We start from the raw sequence: 19,298 nt of genomic DNA on the forward strand, positions 1-19,298 counted from the left end.
GTCCGATATCACAGTGATATGCAGAGTATAATGATCAAAGTGGTTGACTGGAAAATGATGATGATATGATCCGACTTTTCAATCTTTCCCAATTTCACATGACTTTAACCCCGGGCAATACGAGAAAACAGAATGAATTCCTTCATTCCTATCCCAACAGATGGGCAGATCCTCTCTGTTCTAAACAGCGGGCTACTAGATAAAAGTCCAAATGAGCTATTCGGATATCCTGTGAGTAATGAATCCCATTAAACCTTAATCGAGAATTCATCGTTGATATATACCCCTTCGAAAAAAGGCAATACAATTGAATACACTGTACCAATCCCTCGAAACGACGTTCGAATCTTTAGATGCTCGTCACATCACCGCTCTAGCCCAATCTCATTCTCCAGAGTTACTTGATTCTGAACACAAGGTCTCACTCAAATCCGTCAGAAAGGGTCAGAATAAAGATTACTGGATTGTATTTCAGCCTCTCTCCGAACTCGAACCTGATCACAATATCATCAACGCAGATTCACAGACATCGAGATCACAGAGACAACGATCAACTGATGATGAGAAGGTTTCAAATCACGACGATTATCGAGATGGTCCGAAAACAGTGGAACTACTATCGGACTTACCAGGAGGTGAAGGATATGATAAACAACCTAAATCATCTAGGAGAAAATTGTTTAATGCTTTGGGTCTGAAGAAAGTTCCTTCTTTCAGACATAAAGCTTCTGCGCCCGAGGTAGCTCATAAAGACATCTCAGTAAATGATAATCATGTCTCACAGCTGGATGAGAGAGATCTTCGTCAAGCACGAGACGACCATGTCAGCCAGAGGGGTGAAGGCAAGCCTCAAGATTGGCTGGAGGACACTAGACGATGGCAGAAGAAACCAGAAAGGAAAGGTACAGAATTCGATATTATAGCTTCCTATGATCATTCCGACGTTGAAGATGAAGGAGAAGATCAAGATAAGCACCAAGATGGAAACAAATACCAAGAACAAGGCAGACGTGCGATAGGACCAGATGACGGTCATGCTACTCATGATGTTAGAGGGATCGTCGCCCATCCGGCCAAGTCAGAAGATGATACCATGGAGACGAAGAAAATTGGTGAGAGTCCTAATTTTAGTGAAGCAGGAGAATATCACGGTACGTATAAGGTGAGAGATTCAAGAGATAAAATCGAGGATTTCCCAAAAGATAATACATCAAATCGTCACGACACATTTCCCAACTCCAGGTCGACGCAATATACTGACACGACTGAAGATCACTCATCAGACAACATATACAAAGTAGGTGATGATGACTCTTCCTCTTTAGAACAGTCTTCAGAATCTGACACGGATGATGGGCACTATGAAACAAAGAAAGCAAAGAAGATCATCATTCATGATCAGCATCGTGACGAGAATGATAAATCCGATCACGGCGAGACGATCGATGCGAAAAGTCGATCTCGACGAGAGGATATTCCAGAGAACAAGTCACAGCGTCAGATCTCTAGCGACGAAGGTGAAGACGTTGATAGCGATGTAGAAAGAGAAAGAGCATATCATACTCAAGCGGCCGAGAAGCAGGCGCGTAAACACCACTCCAGCTCCTCTATCCTCGAAACAGAAGATACACCTAGTGCCAGCCATAAAAGCGGACCTTCCTCCTCGTCCTCAGACAAGCAAAGGAAGCACAAAAGAAAAAGCAAGAGCAAACACCAAGAAGAGTCGCCCGATAGTGAAGATCCCCGGCATATCTCTAAGAACACACCGCCAACTCCATTCCTGGTGAAAGCTTTCGAAGATCTGCCGTTCGAACCTGATACTCGTATTGTAAGTATGATAATTTCCAGATTTTACCCCAGCTGCTGGTGGCTGAGTGTCATTGATGACTGGTTTGCAAATATAGTTCGATACCATGTCATGGCTTAAAGATAGGTGGCAGCTTGTTTTTGCCGAGTTATTAGCTGTTTTCGGTATGGTGTATATCATTCAAGCTACTGGGTTGTGATTCTCTCGTGACTCGATACTGTATGCAGTCTTTCGCGCCGAATTGTGTTGTATATAACGGAAAAGAAGGATGCGATGCATGTGATATCATTATCGTAAATTTCAAATATCTCTATGGGGAATCAACAAAATCTTAAAGCATCACCACTCCGATACCAGAGCTCTGTTTGAGGGATGTTGTTCTTTGACCACCGTCAATAGGTGCGCAACTCCAGTTGTACAAGTAGTCTGTAGTGGGATCCGTGATTAGCTTATTTGACATCTCTCCATATGATGCGGAAGGATGATCAGTGAAGCGATACTCACAATTGAGATAACCATCTCCCGGTCCGAACTGATAAGACAATGATGACGGTCAGCTAACGCACGTTTAAGAGATGCGGAGCAAGCTCACTTTTTGTTCTTGTAAAAACAAGTTATTATCCAAACAACTCAACCCGTTAAGTACGTCAAATCCAGCCTGTCAATTATCATCAATTTAGCCTCGAGCATGATACCTTTGTTATACAGATGATGAAACTGAACATACCGCTTTGGCGATACTTAACATATCGTTAGTCAAAGCATTCAATCTCTCCTCCAATTTCTTGTTTGCTTTGGCATCATGCGTAGCTGCGTCATCTGATGATCCACCAGCTGAGAAAATGACATCGGAAGCGTAATAGAAAAGATAAGCAGCGTTGAGAACATCATGTTTGGGGTGTTTCATTATTGTCGATGGAAGAGAATAGAACGACATGAAATCCGTTATCAAGTGTGTAGTTGGATCCTACAAGACGAGAAGAAATCGCCATCAGTTGAAGTATACTGAGTATATGATTTGAATTTAGGACAGCTGATGATTTGGGCAACTCACCTCGACAACATAAGACCACACGACTTGTTCAACCCTCTTACCACCTTCTTCTCTACCTTGACCAGATAAGAACCAATGTTCAACTTCCTCATCTTTACTAAACGTTTGAGCGACATCAAATCTGGATAAGTATTTTCGAAGCAAATTTCCAACTTGAGGTACATCTGCAGTATTCATTTCTCTAAATCCGGGTAAACGAGGATGAGGAGGAACAGAGTATGATTTGACCAATCGAGCAATTGTGTATCCTCTTGGTAAAGGTGAGAAACCGATATCTACTAATTTGGGTGGATTCAGGTTACGGTGCCAATACCTTTGCGGGAAGTGTTTCAGCTCAAGCACTAACATCCTCTTCTCAGACCCTGCGATGTAAAAATCGGAATTTGGGAGAGTACCTGAATTGAGCACATACCTGCATGTTCCTATAGGTGTAGGGATCACTACACCTCCAGTGTAGATAGCTTGCCAGACATTTTCCAAATTGACTCTTCTTGTCACCTCTTTAATTAATACAGGGGTCAATCGTTTCGATCGAAGTTTCTTATGTACACAGAGAAAATTGATGTCCGCAGCGTTAAAGGTCCTATAAATTTAGAATGAATCAGCCATACGACACAAAGCGAAAAGATTCTAGCATAGAGGTTACTCACTTTGATCTCACTCTGATCTCAATGTCGATACCGGAAATGAAAGCTATCAGTTTACCTGTTTTTTGAACTCGTACACCGATATGCCAATTTGCGTAATAGCCTGGAGCAGTCAATGCCCTACACATATGATTACAGGATTAGCTGTGAAACTCTTGCAGTCAATGTAGCCAAAGTAGGCGCCACATACCAAAGCAGAAACTCTTTCGAGTACTTGAATCTGAACATAGCCTCATCATCTTCTACGTAGTTTTCTGATAAAAGTTCATACACTTCCTTGCACTGAAACAGTGAATTGTCAGCTATGAATCTGAAATGAGGACCAGAGGTAATAGCTCACCTGTACTTCATTCTTAATGTCTATCAGGCTCCATACGAATCCTGAAGGTAACGTTCCTGGTTCTTGCTTGACATCTGACGGAGCTTTCAGATCGTCTATAGGACCTTCTTCGAGGATCGCTCGGGAAGACGATGTTGGGAATTGAGGTACAGGTTGTGTTTTCCAGAACTATAATCAACATCATGTTGTCAGCTCAAACGTCTTCTGTTAGTAACTAGAATATGAAAATGGACAAGAGCTTACTTACCTTATGTTCACCAAGATTCTTCGTGTTTGATTTATTTCCCAGTGCTAATTTACCATCTAATATCTTCATCAAATCAGCTGCTTTGAGAGCTTTCTGAATCTCCTCTACAATCCAGTAGGTCAGCTCTATTCGGAATGCATGTCAGGACAGCTGACATACCATCTGTAGCGGCAGAAGCTTCTTGAGGATCCATCTGTTCCCTAACAGCATCAATAACTTGTTGAGGTGCTTGTCCGGTAGTTATGTTCCTGTTCCCGGTTTAACGTTACAACGTATATCAGTATTCGTTAAAACGAAGTCGACAAGAAAGGGGGAATGCCAAAACACACTTCAACTTTTGAATAGCTTTTGAAGCTTTTCCCTTCTTCTTCTTCTTCTTTTTCTTCTTACCACCTTCACCACCTGCACCTTCGTTGGCACCTTCATCTTCTACACCATCTTCAGCACCTTCAGCACCTTCAGCATCGTCATCATCACTTTCATCTTCGGCAGCTGCATCTTCACCTAACTTTTGGAATTTCTCGAGGACTTGCGCTACTTCCGGTTGAGCTTCTGCTGGGATTGTTTGAGATGACGAAGTGGGATTGCCGACTGGAAGGGAGTCATCTTGCGGTACTGGCATCTTTGACGACAGTCTTCCTACCAGGAGAAGAGTAGATGGATTGTTGAGCGAAAACGAATGAATATCAGCAATATAATCGCTTTTATGGTTAAGTGGAAATGCATGTTACGTAAGTGAGGGTACCATATAAAAATCTCACCAAAACATGCATTAATGCTGTTTCGCGTTTCTCCTCTCTATCTTTGCTTTTCCTTCTTGTTCGTGTCTCTATCCTTACATCTCTTTCCAACTCGACTTCGCTGGACTCATTTGGATTCGTAACTTGATCCATTTGTCCTCTGAGAAGAGACCGAGGTTAACCGAACCGTTGATTCCTTGAAGTCTAGGAGTATTACCATATACTCCGCTCATTATGGCGTCCGATCTACCTCTTTCATCGACTACCACTTCCGAACTTCCTCAACCCACTGAAATTCCCGGAGGGTCAAGTTCGCCTGATGATGTCCGACGTCAAGTAGAGCAAGAACAGGCTCTTGCTGATGCTCAGAGAAAAGTTAGACAGCTGGAGGAAGAAGTGGAAAAGGTGAAGAGAGAGAAGAAGGATTTAGAAAGTGATAAAGATGGTGCTGGTGAGTCGACATTCATGCTTGTTATTAGTAATTTTCACAGAAGCACACATGCTGATCATTACGACATACATAAAGTATCCACAACGAATCAATTGCGAACCCAGCTTTCGGCACTCCAATCATCTCACCATAAATCGACTTCAGAATTATCGGTTCTTCAAACTAGGATAGATGTGAGATGTTTCCTGCTCCGACAATGAGTTATGGCTGACATAGAAATTTCAGGCTATTGAGAGAGAGAAGAAGGAGCTCTTTGAAGAGACAGAGAGATTACAACAACGGTCGAATAAAAACACTCGTATGTGATCTCGCTGCATGTTCTTGAATGAATCAAAGAGGGAACGCTGACGTGCTGGTGTAGAGGAATTATACTCTCTTCGTACTCAGAAATCCGAATCCTCCCAGAAGATTGCTCATCTTGACGTCGAGGTCTCTGAATTACGAATGACAACAGAGACTGCAAAAGTGAGCTTCTGATGCTGAAGTAGCCGTCCATATCAAGCTGACTGTCAAGTAGTTCAACGAGAAACGAAGTTCCCAAGCTCTCGACAGTGCTAGAGCTGAAATTCTGAATCTGAGTAAAGCTGTTGCCGATGTAGAGGAAAGGTTTGGTCGATATCGAGCTGAAAAGGTAAGCTCCACCATTCCTGTGTATGATAATGCTTCCAATCTTATGTAATTTATAGCAAGCGGAACAATCACAAAGTCGATCAGAACATGAAACACTCCTTACCCAATTGAGCACCATCGAAAACTCCTATCGTTCGCTCCAAAGAACATATAATGACCAATCTCAAAGACTTTCTGAAGCGCATGCCAATATTGCTACTCTCACTTCTGCAGCTGCTGCCAAAAAGGCATCGGTATCTATGGAATTCCATCAATTGATGGAGGAGAATCGAATATTGGAAAAGCGAGGCGAAGAAGCTAGGTCAACCGTAGCTGAACGAGAAGCAGAGCTTGAGAGAATGGCAGAATCATATGGAGAGAAAGAGAAGAACTGGGAAGAAAAGTGGAAGAAGGAAGAAAGAACGAGAAGAGTAGCAGAGAAAAGGGCAGAAGACCTAAAAGTGGTAGTAGAACGACTCGCTCTTGCTGGAGGAGAAGGAACGGATATCAGTCCCGCTGCTGCTCTTGCGGGTGGCATGAAAGCCAGCGGAAAAACATACACCCAATTCTACACTGATTATACTATCCAAGAAGGCAAGTTGAGGGCTGCGGAGAATGAAGTTGCCAGATTGACTGGACTTTTGGATGAGATTGGACAAGATATCGCTGAGAAGGTGAGTTACTTCAGCTGATAGCCTCTGAACATGGCTAATGTCATTTCCACCAGAAACCTCTACTTGACGAGCAGGCTGCTGAGCATGGTCGAGCCATTGAGAGGGCGAATGCTCTTGCCGCCGAACTTGCTTCTGTCATTACCACACGAGATGCACATGACACTCAAATCAAATCCCTCAATGCCTCCTCCATTCATCACCAAGAAGAAGTCACCTCGCTCCAGACTACCGTTGATGATCTTTCCCGTCAAGTCCAAGGACTACTTCGACAGATAGCACTTCGAGATGATCCTTCCCTTGCGGGAGTTTCGATGGATGGCAATTCTACTGTAGAAGGTGATATCATCACTGAACATTTACTAGAATTCCGATCCATTCGATCACTGCAAGAGCAAAATCAGAAACTTCTCAAACTCACCAGAACCCTCATGTCAAAATTGGATCAGAGAGAAATCAATAAAGCTTCAGCCGCTCAAGATGATTTGGACACAGGAGCTACACTTGATCAAGCGACAGAAACAATAAATAAATTACATACTCAACTGCTGGATGCTCAGAAAAAGATCAACGAAGCTACTAGAGAAAGAGATCTCTTCAGTAAATTACTTGCCAGAGGAGAAGGATTGAAATGGTCGCAGCAAACTTCAAGTGGACCTTTCGAGGATGGGGAAGCACCTCATCAACAGACCATCAACACTCTCCAAGCTGAATTGGATGTTGTCAAGAATAGAGCTGACGTGGAAATCAAGGAAGTCAAAGAGGATATCAGAGTAAAAGCTGAACAAGTCGGTGTGGCTGAAGTAGAAAGAGCAAAAGCTGAAGCGAAGGTTGGATTACTTGAAGGTGAGTGTGTGATACTGCTGCAGGAAAACCTTGGATAAATGTGACTGATCGATATCCGAGTAGAACAATCTCGGATGCTCAATGACGCAAACAATCTGCAAAAACAGGAGTACAGCAATCTCGAAATTCAATATAGGCAATTACAAGGCGCAATCTCCCAGGCTCATAATGAGCAGAGAAGCGTGAGTTGCACATGTCATCAGAAAGCAATTAAGCTGACCTGAGGTTTTCAGGCTCTTGAGCAAGTCGCTACTCGTCAAGCGGAGGCCGATAGGTTGAGGAATGAGACGGCAATGCTCAGAGCTGAGAAAGAGCAATGGAAGGTATGTCTACGTCTTCAGCGCAAATCAGACGTATTTCTAATGCTGTTCGCAGAGTACTGAAGCCCGATTACAATCTGACTTCGCACAAGTGCAATCAGAGCGAGTCAAACTGCAACAGCTCATTGATAACCTCAAGAATGTCGCCGGTGAAGCTGAACAAAGCCGAGTCGAGGAGAGAAGTCAACTTGAGAAGAGAATCGAGGAACTGCAACGCGAAGCGTAAGCTTTACAGATCTTTGTTGCATCATCGAGCTAATGATTTTTACAGTACTGCCCTTCGAGGACAGATTGAGCAGGCTCGTTCTGCCACCCAAGCCGCTGAGGCTAAAGTGGCAGATTTCGATTCCAGACTTGAAGCAGCTACTTCAGCAGTCCGAGCAGAGAAACAAGCTTCTGATGCACTGGCTGACACCAGATCCGAAGAAATCAAGACGCTTCAAGGTGAAGTTGAGAAACTCAAGTCTGAATCTGATAGTAGATACAGAATTGGTATCAACTGGAAACGAAGAGCCGATGCTCTCACCGAGAGTCAAACTAATACCACACAATCACATACAGAAGCTATCGCTGCGAAGGATAAGGAAATACAAGATGTCAACGAGAAAATCGAAGGTCTGAACAAGGAAATCGAAGGTCACAAAGTCAAAATTACTGATATCGAGAAAAAATTAGTGGAGAGTGAGAGAGTCAATGCATTGAAGGAGAATACTGTACAGAGATTACAATCAGAGCTTAACAAGGCACAGAGTGGTGCTGCTGTACCTGCGGCAGGTGACAAATCCGCCGAAGTGAGTGTGTGCCTATCCATGTGACAAAACCTTGTGCTAAAACGTAAAATAGCTGGCAACGTTGCAACAGAAGCTTGAAGAAACTCAGAAGGAACTCGAAACTGCTAAAACCCAAGCTGCTACCACCGTACCTGCGTCTGCTCCCCCGGCCACCACATCTACCGACGGAGGTGCATTGACTGAGGCCGAGAGAACAGAGCTGAACGCTAAAGTTGAGCAATTGCAAAAGGAGAAGGATGATGGCGATCAGGTGAGTTATCGCTTTCTGCGGTGCGTAAGTCGGGCTGACGACTGGAAATTAGCGATACGCCGATAACGTTACTCGAGTCAACCGAGTCAATGCTTCTCTCAAATCCAGAGTGGATCAGTTGACAGCTGAAAGGCAAACCGCCCAAAATAACGTCGACACACTACAAGCCAAAGTCACTGAGCTCGAAAAGAAGATTTCAGATCTCGAATCTGCTGGAGCTACTATCGCTACTGGTGGAGAAGGTACAACGGATCAAGCAAAGATTGACCAAGCAGTCAAAGCAGCTGTAACAGCCAGAGAAGCCGAACTCAACGCTGAACACTCCAAGTCGATGGCTGCAGTCTCCAATGGTTCTCCTCAACCCGACGCTTCAGCTCTACAAGCTAAAGAAGCAGAACTGAATGCTTCGTTCGAAACCAAAGTCTCTGAAGCTGTCAAATCTCAATCGACAACATTGCAAGCTGAATCTTCAAGATTGAAAGGACAAGTGGAAGAGTTGACGACAAAAGTCAAAGCATTAGAGAGACAAGTCAAAACTGCTGAAATTAGTAGGAAAACTTTGGAAAGACAAAAAGCTGAAGTTGAAAAGAAATTAGAAGCTGCTAACGGTGGTCCATCCAAGACTCCCAATACAACTACCACAACTGCAGTTGTAAGCCCTATCCCAGGTGGTGCGTTATCAGCGACTGCTGGCACGTTCAATCCAGCTACCGCGACATCTGTATTCCCTATACCGACTCCCCCAACCGCGACACCAGCAAGTACCACGGCTCATGGCAATGCACCAGTACCAATCACAACTGGAGAGACTGGAGCTGCACCTGTAGCAGGTGGTCCAGCTGTAAGAGGTGCACCCAAAGGAAAAGCGAAAGGTGTAGTCAGAGGTATAACAAGAGGTGGAGCGGCTACAAGGGGAAATTCGATTCTTAGCAGTGAGTTGAATCCCTTATCTTGCAAGCTATCCTCGAAGATTAACTGACCATTCCGAATCTGCAGCTGTGAATGCGACCCTGAATCAAGCAAGTACGGCCACTGTTCCCGCCGCTACTACTGCATCTGCCGGGCCTGCGAGTAGTGCGAACCCCACTTCACCTACTAGTGGCACGAAAAGACCATTAGAAGAAGGAGAAGTGACTCAAGAAGGAGATACAGCTACTCAGGGAGATATAATAGCTCGCATACAAGGAGGGGCAGCTGCAGGAGCGGGTGGAGAACGTGGGAGAGTGTTGAAGAGACCTAGAGCAGCTAAAGGCGCCAGAGCTGGAAGAAGGAGTAGTGCCGGTGGTTCAGCAGGAGGAGAAGGTGGATCCTCTCAGGGAGGCGAAGGTGGTGCCCCGACAAGTTGAGAATCGAATGATGTACATGAAAATTATTATGAATATTATTTTTTACGGAAGTTCAGACACATCAAGGGATCAATATGCTCAACAAGAAATCGCTTGGACGTTTATTTTGTATAACATGATCATTTCGTTGGACCTTGTTGCCGACAATTTGTGATAGTGACAATACGAGTACTGCCGAATGATCAACTCATAACTTAGGGTAATGACCGAACAACCATGATAAACACATGATTTGCTACGATAACGGCAGCTGCGTACCGGTATCAGGGGCATCGGTAAAGTTTATCTTTAGTAGAAAAGGTCAATCACGAAGGTTTGTACTTTTGTGTATCAATGTGAATTCTGTCCAATTTCTGTCTCTCATGAATGGCACATTTAGATGTAATCTGGATTTTACACTTCATGTGCGGAGGGAAAGATCGATTGATCGTTTGAGTCCATACCAAAGCCAAATACCGAATGGTATTGTCTTGCGAGCATTCCTCCATCGAAGCTAAGGGAGATGACCTAATAACCATAAAAAATACATGCAATCTCAATGGAATGACAATTTTCCGCTGAGAGAGCACGCATACCTGTATCAGGGCATCAATCGAGCTTATCTCTACTGGTCGTAATCATCATGGAGATGACGAGAAATTGTACGTTGAATTTGGTGTGCATTCTGCGGTTATCTGTCTCAGGAATGGCACATGCTGATGTGTTCTGGAACCCACTGTGCATCGACTATGCGTATGGGATATCTGTCCGTGTGTGTGTGAACATGCATGACAGACCAGATCTAATGATTGAGTGATGACAGATGACAGAATAATCCGGTTAACCATTGAGATAAGATACCGAGTGAAGCGAATCTAAGATGATGTCAGTTCACATCAAAATCCAATTGAAATACGGTACTTTCCTCATCCTTTTTTCTTTGTTGTCTCTTCATAGATATCCTTCCTTCCTTAGCGCTCAGATCGCAGAACACATCTTTGCTTTCAATTCTGCTCTCCGCAGTGACTGGGAAATCAAAGGCTCTAATTGCACAACATGACTAAACTTGCTATTCCCATAGAACTGTCACCTCCCTCTAAATGGGTGGGATTCGATGAGGCGCGCACCTTCCCAGAGACGACAACCTTGAGTGTCCACACTCATTTGTTGGATATTCGTGGAGTGAGTGTCGAATTCTGTTGGTCCTGATGATGATGGTGTGCAGCAACGATAGCTGGGGCGTTTCGTCCACTGATGTTTCGGCCGTACATTTTAGGGAAACTACGATGTGATGAATGATGCGGGAGAAGTCATACTTCGAGGCAAATGTCAATTCGCAAGTACCATATTAGGTGTAGATTGCAGTACGTCTTCCGAGAGTATGAGCATGAAGCAAGACAAGATTGCAGAATACTGACCTGCTCGTTCAATCCTGTATACATACAGCTTTGACAGATGCCAAGGGTGACTTCTTATTCAAGATGGACGACAGGGAGGCAGATGGTCATCTTAAAGGTTACGATCAAAAGGATAATGAGATTTTCTGGCTCGCCAGGACTGTCTTGTTCAAGGTGAAACCTTTGATCAAGGTGAAATCTGATTGTGAGCAAAATTGATCTATGAATGTTTTCAGTCGAATCAAAATCTGATTTTCAGCTTGCACCATCGAATGGCACGTAGCTATCGCACAGCACCCGGAGGGCCCACAAGGACTGTCTTTGGTTTTTGATAATCCCGCTAATCCAGTCGATATGGGAATGTCGGGAACCCACCAAGGCCTTGAACTCGTCCTGATCGGAAACGAATATGATCCATTGCATCGGGACAATTGGAGAGGCGAGAGCTATATCAGGACCAATAATGAAGTCATAGGATGGGTATCTTCAAAACCATTCCTAGCTCAAGAAGTAAGTCAAACCTTTACCCTTGATTGTGTTGCTGATGCCTCAGCTGAAAATTGGGTTGGCAGAGGACTGTAGTCATTACAAAGAATGTAGACTATACCCTAGTGTTAGCTTTGGTCATCGCTGTCGATGTCATGCATCCAGTGATTAGATAACAAGAAGATTTGTACTGTCCGATTAGCCGATTGCATGTTATGCTACAATGTCCGTATGACTTTGGGCGCAATTCAGTGTTCTCCTTCACTTCCTCACTGTGGATACTGCGAGTTTGATCTACTGATTGCCGCTAACAAGGCGCAATATCCGTATGTGACCGCTAAACGTTGGAATATCATCTCTATCTCAGTAAGATACAGACCTAAAACAAGGGACACAGGCAGCCGAAGGGATTGAAAACCTAGACGACGAATTGTATCAAGTGGAAGTGAATTTTACAGAACCTCAGATAATTAAGAGGTCGACCTCTGATCGGGCACGGGTATATGACTAGAATGTGTATGGAGCCTTTTTTTACAGGCATCCGTAATCCTTGCCTCTTCCGTCAGACCCCGATTTTCAGGTGTTCAGAATGCTGGAACACTTGATTGATGCTAACGATGGTTCATTTAGAAAAGTGGCACAATTGCTTGCGACGATGGATGACTTGGAAAAGTGGCCACATTCCGTGCACCAGTGCATAAAAGGAATCAATTACCCCGTTCGGTAATACGAGTACTCGTCAAATCAGAACTCTCAAGTCCTCGAACCCTTCTTTTTGTTTGTGAGATTGATCTTATTGCCTCCTTTACCATTCTTTCTCGAGCCAGCTTGACCCAATGATACGTATGAATAAGGATCAGGTCCATTATTACGTTTGATATCTCCACCAGCTCGCTATGGACAATGCAAACATGATTTAGCGAATCAACTTCTATTTCATCCTACTGCCCCGGACAAGAGATACTCACTTTAGCTTTGAATTCTTCTCCTAAACCCATGGCTTTCCTCTTCTTTCTCCTATCTTGCATTTTCCTTCCATCAATCTTCTTTTCTTCCTCATCGAACATTTCATTCATCTCCCTTTCATCTTCTCTTACTTTCTTTGTGTTCCTATTGAATTTCAAATTACCCTTTGAATCTCTGGTATGTCCGTCTACGGTATTTCTGGACATCATTACTCCACCGTCAGTCCTCGAAGACCCAGCTTGACCTTGGTTATCATCTGGATCGTTATCTTCTTGAATGACAAGTTTCCCTGTTTTATCAGTTTGGAAGTGGGAGGCATCTTGACCTGGTTTACGTTGTTTTCGTGCCGAAGGATCAGAGGCTACGCGAATGAATCATTCATCAGCTGAATGTCTATTATGGTGACTATACGTAATGGAATCGACTCACAGACAACACCACCTGCGATACTCCTACTCAATAAATCCATAGGTTCATCACCTTCGTTTCTTATATACCTAGTATCTTGCTTTGTGTTTTGTTTGCCTTTTCTATTTTGTTGTTGTTGTTGTTGCTGTTGTTGTCCTTTTCTACCTTTTTGAGTAGGTCTTGAATCTTCCTCATTATCGTCATCTGAGGAGATGTCTGATTCGGAATTGTAAAGAACATCATCGAATGCATTTCCAGTTGATTGACGTGGTTTCTGTGAAAGGGATGGAATTCAAATTAGCACGAATAACGATATAAGATAAATAGTCAAGTCCATGCAGAATGAAACAGAGGAAAAAGAATTCGCTACTTACCTGTTCACCATCTTCGTCTTCATCGTCTTTACCGTTCTTTCTCTTCTTTGCTCTTTCCTTTCTTCTCCTAATGCCATTAAGTACTTTCCTTTCTTCAGGCAATTCGGTAGAGTGTTTATATACTTCATCGAATCCAAATCTTCGTATCAACCTTTCGAAAATGTGTACAGTCTTCTGTTTGAAATGGTTTTTATGATCATGCACCCAGCCTAATAGAGCAGGAACCAATTGAGGTAAATGAGGTTGAAGGACTTCGAGAGGTAATGAGACTATTGTAACCTTAGAAAACCCAAGTGCTGATTTTATGATTTCTCGGTTTTTGGATGTGAGGAATACTGATAAAGTTGAGAGCAACTCGGACAAGGTTCGGTCGGATACGTCCTCTGCAGAGTATCACATGTTTAGCACAATGGATAAGTGGGTCGGTCGATACCCGTGGAGAACCCAAGGATGGCGTCGATTCTGTCCCAAGTAGATGGAATACAGCAACTCACCTTTGAATTCGAATATCAACCTAGACAACGCATTGATGGTTGCACTGATCATATGAGGTGTTGTCCCTGTTAATCCAGCAGCCACCATAGTAAGGTATTCCTCTGCATTTGCTTGAACTGGACCTATAAAGTGAGCGTGATTAGCTTTTTTTCCCCATATCTCTAATGATGATTGCACTCGTAATCTTCTTGAATAAATCAATATTTGATAAGAATGGGGTATAAGACTCACCAGTTTGATCCATATTCTCCTCATCTTCGCCCTCAGCTTCATCCTTTTGAACTCTTACTTCACCACCACTTGCCATTTTCTTACCCATGATAACTAATAAATCGAACCCTGCATCTCTTGCTCGTTCATTGACTTCTTTAGTACCCAAAACAGCTTCGGAAAGTAATTCAGGAATGATATGTAATGAGTCTTTTGGTAAACTCTCCACTAAAGCGGAAAGCAGTTGAAGTCGATCCTACAATGCGGGCGAATCAGCTTTTGCTCTCGTGATGATTGACTTAATTGATCAGATTGAATGTGTGAGACTTACTCTTTGAGCACCTGGACCAACACCTGCACCTGCTTCTCCCAACTTTTTGACAAATTCCTCCAAATTCTTGGATTTGTCCAATTTACCAGCTTCTAACAAACGTTTCAGTACACGATATGATTTCTTCTGGACAGTTGCATCTTTGTGCTCTAACATCGTTCCTTGACTCGCGGCGTTAAATAGCGCTTGTGATTGAGTAGGAGGTAAGTGAGGTACGAAGATGATCAAGAGGTCTAACATTGTGTGTGAGATTGGTGATGCTCCAGCTGAAGGTGGTTGAGTGGTATGTAGATTGGATGATAGATGAGTAGTAACAGTATTGTAAGTCTCGATGATATCCTAAAGAATATGACCATATTAGCTCATCAATTCCGTGGTGGACCGTTAGAAGCAATGACTCACACTCTCAGTCATGATTCCAACCCATAATCCAATGACTTCTCCTACCATACCCCTAGACTCTCTAGGTAGCTTACTGAAAACATTCAACAGAACGGATACCATATCTTTAGCTAAAGTCTTCAGGAAGTTCATGTTCTCAGCAGCGGAATTTTGATCAAGTCCAAATTGTTTTCGCAGTTCTTCAGGTGGAGAACCGGAGTTCAGTAATCTTTGTGTGGAAGAGACGAGCAATGAAAGACCTCGTAAGAGGGCAGTGAGTAGCAGTGGCTGGGTGTAAAGAAGGTTGGTGAGAAGTGACAGGAAGGGAGTAGTGAGGCCCTGTAAAACCATAATTGTCAGTTTCTGCTGTATATTCAAGGCTGGCTCTTGTTGATCCGTCCTCAACTTACGTCTTTCAGATCCCTTGGCATTTCACAGAAACCACTCCAACAATCCCAAATTTGAACAACAACTGTCTCCCAGACTTTGGCTTCTGCGGCTCTACCCCCATCTTCGGCTGAGACCTTTTTCTCGAATAAGCGCTCGGACAATGGTCTAAAGTATCCTGCAAAGTATGACAATTGATCGTTTGTCGTTCTTGATCGGATCAGAGGAAGCAAGTGTGCTCGACCAGGATAGGGAGTTGAGCCAGATCTGAAGAAAGGCGGGCATTAGTCATGAGACCGTACAATAAATGAAACGAATCGTATGAGATGGAAATGTGTACTCACGAATCAGGCTCGATGTTCAGTGGTAATCTTTCCAAAACCACTGGTACACCAATGACTTCAATAGCCATACCTATAACGTTATCCACACCTTCTTTATCCTCAAAGCCCCTTTGATGTCTCAGATCACCAACATCTTTGATGATATCCATCAACAATTCTTCGGCTGCAGTATGACCCCTTCCGGTCTCATCGACTTTAGCAAATTCGCCAGGTAGAACTCTTAATCTCAATCTTGATATCAAAGCTTGAAGTATGTTGAATAGATAGGGTAATCTCAAAGCGTGAGTGTTCATCGACTCAGTTATGGAATTGATCAATTTGTATAGGAAAGGAGTTTTTGACTTTTTTCTGGCTCCAGGGACGTTAGATCCTTGTCTTACATAAGTTACAGTTGATAAGATCGCTTCATCCGTGATACAATATCTTAAGATACCTTGTGATCCGATTGCTTCACTTGCTGATTGCAATACTGCTGGTGTTGTATTAGGTGATAGGAGGATATTATGAAAAATCAAGTTGAAAGCTTTAGGTAAATATGTGGGAAGTATGGTTGGATCTTGTAATGACATTTTGATGAGTGCCGATGTGATAGCGGATAGATATGTCGGTGTATCTGATACTTCAGGTGGAGAAGTAAGAAGCGAGTCTAGGATCGTTGGTAGATTTGTTAAAACAGAAGGTTTGGGTCCTGTCGCATCAACTGGAGGAGGTGAAAGCAATAGTGCAAGAAGTGAATAGATATGAGTAGTGAGATGTGGTAAAGGTGGTAATGAGAGTAGTAAACCACATAATGACGATAATTGCTAATCGACACGATGATCAGTAAAACGCTAATTATACACTCAAATCCTTCCATGCAGAGTCGAGTTGACTTACCTCGTCACCCCATACAGCAACCCAACCTCTTAAACCTTGAATGACCCATATAGCTCTTTTACCTTCCCCATCGTCACCATCTGCAAATCTGATTTTCTTGCTTTTGGCATTTCCGTTACCACCTGATTTGACTTCTTCTTCCAGTATAGCTACTACCCATTCTCTCGCTCTTGGTAGATAAGGATGAGAACCAGGAGTCAATTTGGGTGGGATAGGAGTGGTCAAAATCTTTCTTATACCTTCTTGAGCTGTATGTCTGACTTTAGGCCTTGGATCAAGATTCAATTCTAACAAATAGTTCCAAGCTTTTTTGAGGAGAGGTGAGGAGTTCAATTGATTGGAAGAAGGAAGTAACAATAACGAAGTTATTATTTGTATTAATGATCTTAAAGCTGGAGGATGTTCTAAAGAAGTTTCGAAGAGAGGTAAAATATTATCTAATATAGTTGTTATCTTTGATAATACGACTGAGCTAGAAGTTTCAGGTATGATGATAGCTAATAAATACAATGTAGCTGGTATTAATGCTCCTTGACCCATATTCTCACTTTCGGCCATCTCTTCATCGTCCCCTCTGCCGCCGTTGACGGAAGAAGTAGGAACTTGATCATTACATGCTTTCTCTAACACTTGTTGTAGAGAAGCGAAATAAGCAGTGGCTGAATGTGGTAGTTCATCCGTACCAAGTGTAAAGGAGATGGTTGATTCAATGGCAATTAGTAGTTGAGCTGGTTTCGATTGTTGAGGTAAAGTGGAATCTTTAAGTCTTCGTACATTATTCAACGCCGTCGCTAACGTAGCTGGCTCATTTAATGAAGCCATTTTGTAGCAGATGGTCGTATATCCTCTCGCCTCGACTGACTTGGTGTGTTATATGAGAGTACAAGTATAAATTACAATGATGATATCTTCTTTTGCCGCCTACGATACGAATCCTTGCAACTTTGCAACTAGCTGATCAACTTTTAAAATCTCGAGAGGTAATCTGCTGGGTCACGTGATAGGGATGGGTGGTCGCAGCCACATGCTGACCGCGTGTCTGTGAGTGTGTGCATGTACCATATGACGCGATCTGCCTCTTTCGGCAATTTCATCGGGATACTGTATCTCACTGACCACGTGTTTTGGTTTACAGTTGATACAAGTCAAGCCATTCACCATACAAAGTACACTGCACCACCGTACAGAAAAAAGAGTAAACAAATGGATACACCATAGAAAATAGAAAGAAAGAATCCCCCCCCCCCCACCACCATCACAACATTTACTCATCTCGCAATCGACTTTTCATCCATTCGATTCAATCAACATCTCGTTCACATCACATCACATCGCATACATCTATCCATCAAACGGTGAGTTTTACTTTCTATCGTAGTGGGCATTCGCGGGATTGAATACTCTAAAGGGGTGAAATCTATCACGAAGCCAGGGAGAAAGGGATGATACTTATTCCACCAACCCAAAGAGGAAAGATACCCAAAGAAGAAACAATAAATCCCACACATATATATATATGTAAACAAAAAATCAATCCCCCACCTCACTACCCCACTCCTCACCATCATCGTGATCGATGTCGCGGTAAGCAGTGACCCATGCATACATGGCAATTCAACCATCATCTTGCATGGGAAAACACAGTCTAATGAATGAGGTGATGTGAGATGTGAATGAGACGCTTTCGTAACCGTTGACAGTGTTTGGAGAAGGACGCGTTGTTGACATCACAAAATATCTTCGTCTTTGGACAAAATATCTTCGTCTTTGGAACCAAACAAAAACAACTCTTGACCCACTATCTTTCGTTGCGTTGTGACCTTGCTTCGATATCTCCTCGTCTGATGATCTTCCCATCAAGAGATATACGCTGACGAGTATAGTTTTACTTTCCATCACATCTTCCGTTGCCACCCACACAATCTCTTCATCAACGGATAAACCAATCATACCCACCACCGATCAAATCAATCTCTAATAGATACAAACCCATTTGACGTTACACGTATCGTTCTACTCACGACATCATAAACGCGATACATAACTCTTCATTGCCTTGTTGAAGTGAACCACACGGATTCATATAAACAAAAACGCGTGAATGAACGATTCTACTCATTCCCCATCGGATCCCTTTGCACCTCGACTTACACCCACATTCAACGCGACTCTGGCCCCTCCCACTCCTACCTCGACCAATACACCGAGAAGCGTGTCTATCACGATGGAAGATTACATCACAGACGGAGAGGAGAAAGATCTTGACCTTAATATGGTACACGACTTTGGTGGTGGCGAAGGGTTAGGTGTCGATATGAGAGATTTCACAAATCACGTCGATGAACATGATGATGCCAAAGATGGTGTTCTCGGTGAGTACAATCGATTTCTATTACATAGGCAATGTGCAAGGACGCCGGCTTACAACATGATGCCTCATTTTCTATATCCTTCTTAATCATTATGGGGACTCCTCTTCATCATCAACTCATATGAACATCACACACAATCAACAAACAAATCATCATTCTCTCGCTCATCGCGT

General features: G+C 43.1%; 6 protein-coding genes across 6 annotated transcripts; 4 read left to right on the forward strand and 2 right to left on the reverse strand.

Moving 5' to 3' along the window:
* Positions 1-132: 132 nt before the first annotated feature.
* IL334_003714 (uncharacterized protein) lies at positions 133-2,006 on the forward strand (the record flags this gene model as incomplete). Its single annotated transcript, XM_062935440.1, has 3 exons — positions 133-231; positions 299-1,828; positions 1,905-2,006. The coding sequence occupies 3 exons, from the start codon at positions 133-135 to the stop codon at positions 2,004-2,006; spliced, it is 1,731 nt and encodes a 576-aa protein (XP_062791491.1).
* A 132-nt stretch (positions 2,007-2,138) lies between these two features.
* Positions 2,139-4,717, reverse strand: IL334_003715 (glycylpeptide N-tetradecanoyltransferase; the record flags this gene model as incomplete). The annotated part of the gene is made up of 12 exons (XM_062935441.1): positions 2,139-2,233; positions 2,312-2,339; positions 2,400-2,465; positions 2,535-2,774; positions 2,862-3,174; positions 3,274-3,444; positions 3,512-3,628; positions 3,699-3,790; positions 3,849-4,016; positions 4,096-4,199; positions 4,255-4,343; positions 4,425-4,717. The coding sequence occupies 12 exons, from the start codon at positions 4,715-4,717 to the stop codon at positions 2,139-2,141; spliced, it is 1,776 nt and encodes a 591-aa protein (XP_062791492.1).
* A 352-nt stretch (positions 4,718-5,069) lies between these two features.
* Positions 5,070-10,119, forward strand: IL334_003716 (uncharacterized protein; the record flags this gene model as incomplete). Its single annotated transcript, XM_062935442.1, has 14 exons — positions 5,070-5,286; positions 5,362-5,459; positions 5,512-5,584; positions 5,648-5,751; positions 5,804-5,917; positions 5,973-6,569; positions 6,623-7,412; positions 7,476-7,594; positions 7,646-7,735; positions 7,788-7,954; positions 8,004-8,523; positions 8,576-8,773; positions 8,826-9,705; positions 9,770-10,119. 14 exons carry the CDS (start codon positions 5,070-5,072, stop codon positions 10,117-10,119), a joined length of 4,317 nt encoding a protein of 1,438 aa, XP_062791493.1.
* A 1,035-nt stretch (positions 10,120-11,154) lies between these two features.
* IL334_003717 (uncharacterized protein) lies at positions 11,155-12,157 on the forward strand (the record flags this gene model as incomplete). Its single annotated transcript, XM_062935443.1, has 5 exons — positions 11,155-11,280; positions 11,375-11,462; positions 11,545-11,700; positions 11,755-12,005; positions 12,068-12,157. The coding sequence occupies 5 exons, from the start codon at positions 11,155-11,157 to the stop codon at positions 12,155-12,157; spliced, it is 711 nt and encodes a 236-aa protein (XP_062791494.1).
* A 577-nt stretch (positions 12,158-12,734) lies between these two features.
* IL334_003718 (uncharacterized protein) lies at positions 12,735-17,575 on the reverse strand (the record flags this gene model as incomplete). The annotated part of the gene is made up of 11 exons (XM_062935444.1): positions 12,735-12,875; positions 12,950-13,308; positions 13,377-13,629; positions 13,730-14,112; positions 14,224-14,346; positions 14,456-14,690; positions 14,766-15,104; positions 15,168-15,485; positions 15,557-15,800; positions 15,878-16,680; positions 16,754-17,575. 11 exons carry the CDS (start codon positions 17,573-17,575, stop codon positions 12,735-12,737), a joined length of 4,020 nt encoding a protein of 1,339 aa, XP_062791495.1.
* Positions 17,576-18,854: 1,279 nt separating this feature from the next.
* On the forward strand, positions 18,855-19,211 carry IL334_003719 (uncharacterized protein; the record flags this gene model as incomplete). Its single annotated transcript, XM_062935445.1, has 1 exon — positions 18,855-19,211. One exon carries the CDS (start codon positions 18,855-18,857, stop codon positions 19,209-19,211), a length of 357 nt encoding a protein of 118 aa, XP_062791496.1.
* Positions 19,212-19,298: the final 87 nt, after the last annotated feature.

The sequence above is a fragment of the Kwoniella shivajii genome, chromosome 4 (assembly GCF_035658355.1).
Source record: "Kwoniella shivajii chromosome 4, complete sequence".
NCBI classification, from domain to species: Eukaryota; Fungi; Basidiomycota; class Tremellomycetes; order Tremellales; family Cryptococcaceae; genus Kwoniella; species Kwoniella shivajii.